This window comes from Gavialis gangeticus, unplaced genomic scaffold (assembly GCF_001723915.1).
Source record: "Gavialis gangeticus isolate Ggan-Ray unplaced genomic scaffold, GavGan_comp1, whole genome shotgun sequence".
NCBI classification, from domain to species: Eukaryota; Metazoa; Chordata; order Crocodylia; family Gavialidae; genus Gavialis; species Gavialis gangeticus.
The window spans coordinates 6,277,574-6,280,328 of NW_017729033.1; the positions used below are offsets into that span (position 1 = coordinate 6,277,574).

General features: G+C 58.8%; 1 protein-coding gene across 1 annotated transcript in view; it reads right to left on the reverse strand.

Moving 5' to 3' along the window:
• Positions 1-2,755, reverse strand: part of ADRA1D (adrenoceptor alpha 1D) — a gene marked incomplete at its 5' end in the record, with an annotated part of 134,790 nt that extends 132,035 nt beyond the window's left edge. Inside the window, one exon of the mRNA XM_019525804.1 lies at positions 1,858-2,755. Within this exon, the coding sequence (XP_019381349.1) occupies positions 1,858-2,755 (898 nt within the window). The remainder of the gene's footprint in view (positions 1-1,857) is intronic.

Consider the following 2,755-nt stretch of genomic DNA (forward strand, 5'->3'; position numbering starts at 1 on the left):
GAACTGCTGATCAGACCGAGTCGCACCGTCCCCGGCCGTGCTGGCTTTCCCTGATGCACCGAGTGCATCTGGCTGCTTCAGCCCCTCTAAGAGGCAATGACAACATCGCTGGGAAAAAAAAATCTGACTCCAAATCAACGTGCTGTATCCTAGATCTGACAGGCAGAGCCTCGGATGCCTTGGCACCTCCCTGTAGGGTCAGATGACGACAGGATGGAGGGGGAAAAAAAAGTAGCACGGATAGCGTCAAAAAGATGCATTCTGCCCACTGCCTGACCCCGCAGGCATCCCTGCAGCAGTAACGGAGGGCATGAGATGGCTTTGAAATGTCCTGGGCTATAGGATTTCTCTAAAGTGGTTTCCTTTCCTGAGTTGCGTGCGTGGGCTGTGGTTGGAGAAGGACGGCTCGCAAAAGGGGGGCATACATAAGAGACTATGCTGAGCCATGCTGATTTACAACCACTGAGAGCCTGGCCTGTTACAGTACTTCTGTTTGCAGGGGGAGGCAGGAGAGACAGCCGGGGGGGTCTCAAGCTGCCTTTACTTTGCAGACGGCTTGGGCTGCTCCAAGGGTAAAATCCATCTAAGCAACGTGCTAAAAGCTGAGTGTGGAGCCGGCAGCTCTGGCTCCCAGCAGGACAGAGACTGCTCCGACTATGCTAGAGAAACACTGGCAGCAAGATTTTAACACTCAGAATAAAAGCTGGGAAGATTTGCCAAGGGGATGGGGAGGGGGCAATACGTATCCTACCGCAGCTCTGTCCTGTACAGCATCTCAGAGCGCGCCCGGCATTGGTCCCCTCTCTGGGAGGTAGGTGAGGACTGCATGCCTCTTACACACAGACACCCCGAAGCCCAGGGAAGTTAAATAACTCTCCTGATGCATCAGCTCAAACTGCCAGCAGACTGAGTGCTAGGACCCAGGCACTGAGCAGAGGACAGCTGAGCCAACAGCACCTGAAACCGGGCAGCTTCACAGGGTCTCCAGGGGGTGAAGGCAGAACAGGGATTTCCCTCACTGAGGAGCAGCACACACACTGGTAGGAGTCAAGGCAGAAAGAGGCTTCCCTGCTTGAGGCTTCCCATACCTATCCCCGATATAACACATGGGCTGCCCAGGCCAGGGGTTTAGCCCCAAACCCTACTGTCACTTTTACAGCCACACTCAAAAGATGGCCTCTCTACTTGCAAAGGTGATGCCTGCTCCAAAGCCCGTCAAAGCCAACAAGAGTCTTTCCATTAACTTCCGTCAGCTTTGGATCGGGCCCTTTTTCCATCGGCAGCTCTGAGGGTTGTGAGGGGCTGCCCGTGGGGAGCCTGAGTCGCAGGGGCACGAGCAACTCAGACAGCCCACAGCACGGAAACAGTGGAGAGAGGGAGCGAATACCAAAGCCTTGCCACTCGCGGTGCAAATGAAGCATCCGGATTCGGTCTCTGCATGTGCCTGCCTGCGCCTGAACTTCAGCGCGCCTGGCCAAACCCTCCTGCTCTTTCCGGGCAGCTCGGAAAGCCTGTAGCAGCAAGCGGGTGGCATTTTTGTGTTCCTTCTCTACACCACGAAGTCCATTTGTGATAGAAAGTAGTGCCTTCGTGGTGGGCGTAACGGAAAGGCTCCAGGATGGCTGGCAGGAGCCTGCAGCAACTCTGTTTCCACGTACTGTGAAGTTTGGAGCTGGCTGATTTTAGCTCCAGATTGCAGAAGGGCCCCGTCCCCCAACCTCGCCGTGCGAGCCCGGAAAGTTGGCTCATGGTGGGCCTCAACAGATAAGGGTGGGAAGGGGGGGATACTTCTCTCAGGTGGGGATCAGACACAGTGGGCACAGGACCACGGGGGCTTGGGGGGCGGGATTCACTTACCGAAGGGCAGGACGAAAAAGAAAGGGAACCAGCAGAGGATGAAGACTCCCACCACAATAGCCAGGGTCTTGGCCGCCTTCTTCTCGCGGGAGAACTTGAGCAGGCGCACCGAGAGCGAGCTCCGGAGGTTGTGCCCCTTGTTCCTGGCGCTGGAGAGGGAATCCTCCAGCACGCTCCGGCAGTGGATCCTCAGCACCACCTCCATGGACTTGCTCCGCTCCTTCTTGACCCCGGCTTCCAGGCTCTTGGTGGTCCGCCGGGCCACCACGTAGATCCTGAAGTACATCACCAGGATGACGGCCAGGGGCAGGTAGAAGGAGAAGAGGGAGGAGAAGAGGGCATAGCCCGGCTCCTCCGTGATGCTGCAGATGCTCTCGTCGGGCGGCGGGGGCTCCTTCCAGCCCAGCAGCGGCCCGATGGAGATGACCATGGAGGAGAGCCACACCACCACCAGGATGACGCCCGCTTTCCTCTCGGTCATGATGGCCGGGTACTTGAGCGAGTACTTGACGCCAATGTAGCGGTCCACCGAGATGATGCAGAGGCTCATGATGGAGGCCGAGCAGCACAGCACGTCCACCGCCGCCCAGATGTTGCAGAAGACGCGCCCGAAGACCCAGAAGCCCAGCACCTCCAGGGTGGCCGAGAAGGGCAGCACCGTGGTGCTGAGCAGCAGGTCGGCGATGGCCAAGTTGACGATGAAGTAGTTGGTCACCGTCTGCAGGTGCCGGTTGCAGGCCACCGACAGGATCACCAGGATGTTGCCCACGATGGCCGAGAGGACGAAGAGCGCCAGGAAGACCCCCAGCCCCACGGCCGGCAGCGCCAGGGCCGGGCTCAGCGAGGTGCCGTTGCCGGCCGCGGCGCCGTCGTCCCCCGGCGCCCAGCTGCGGTTGCC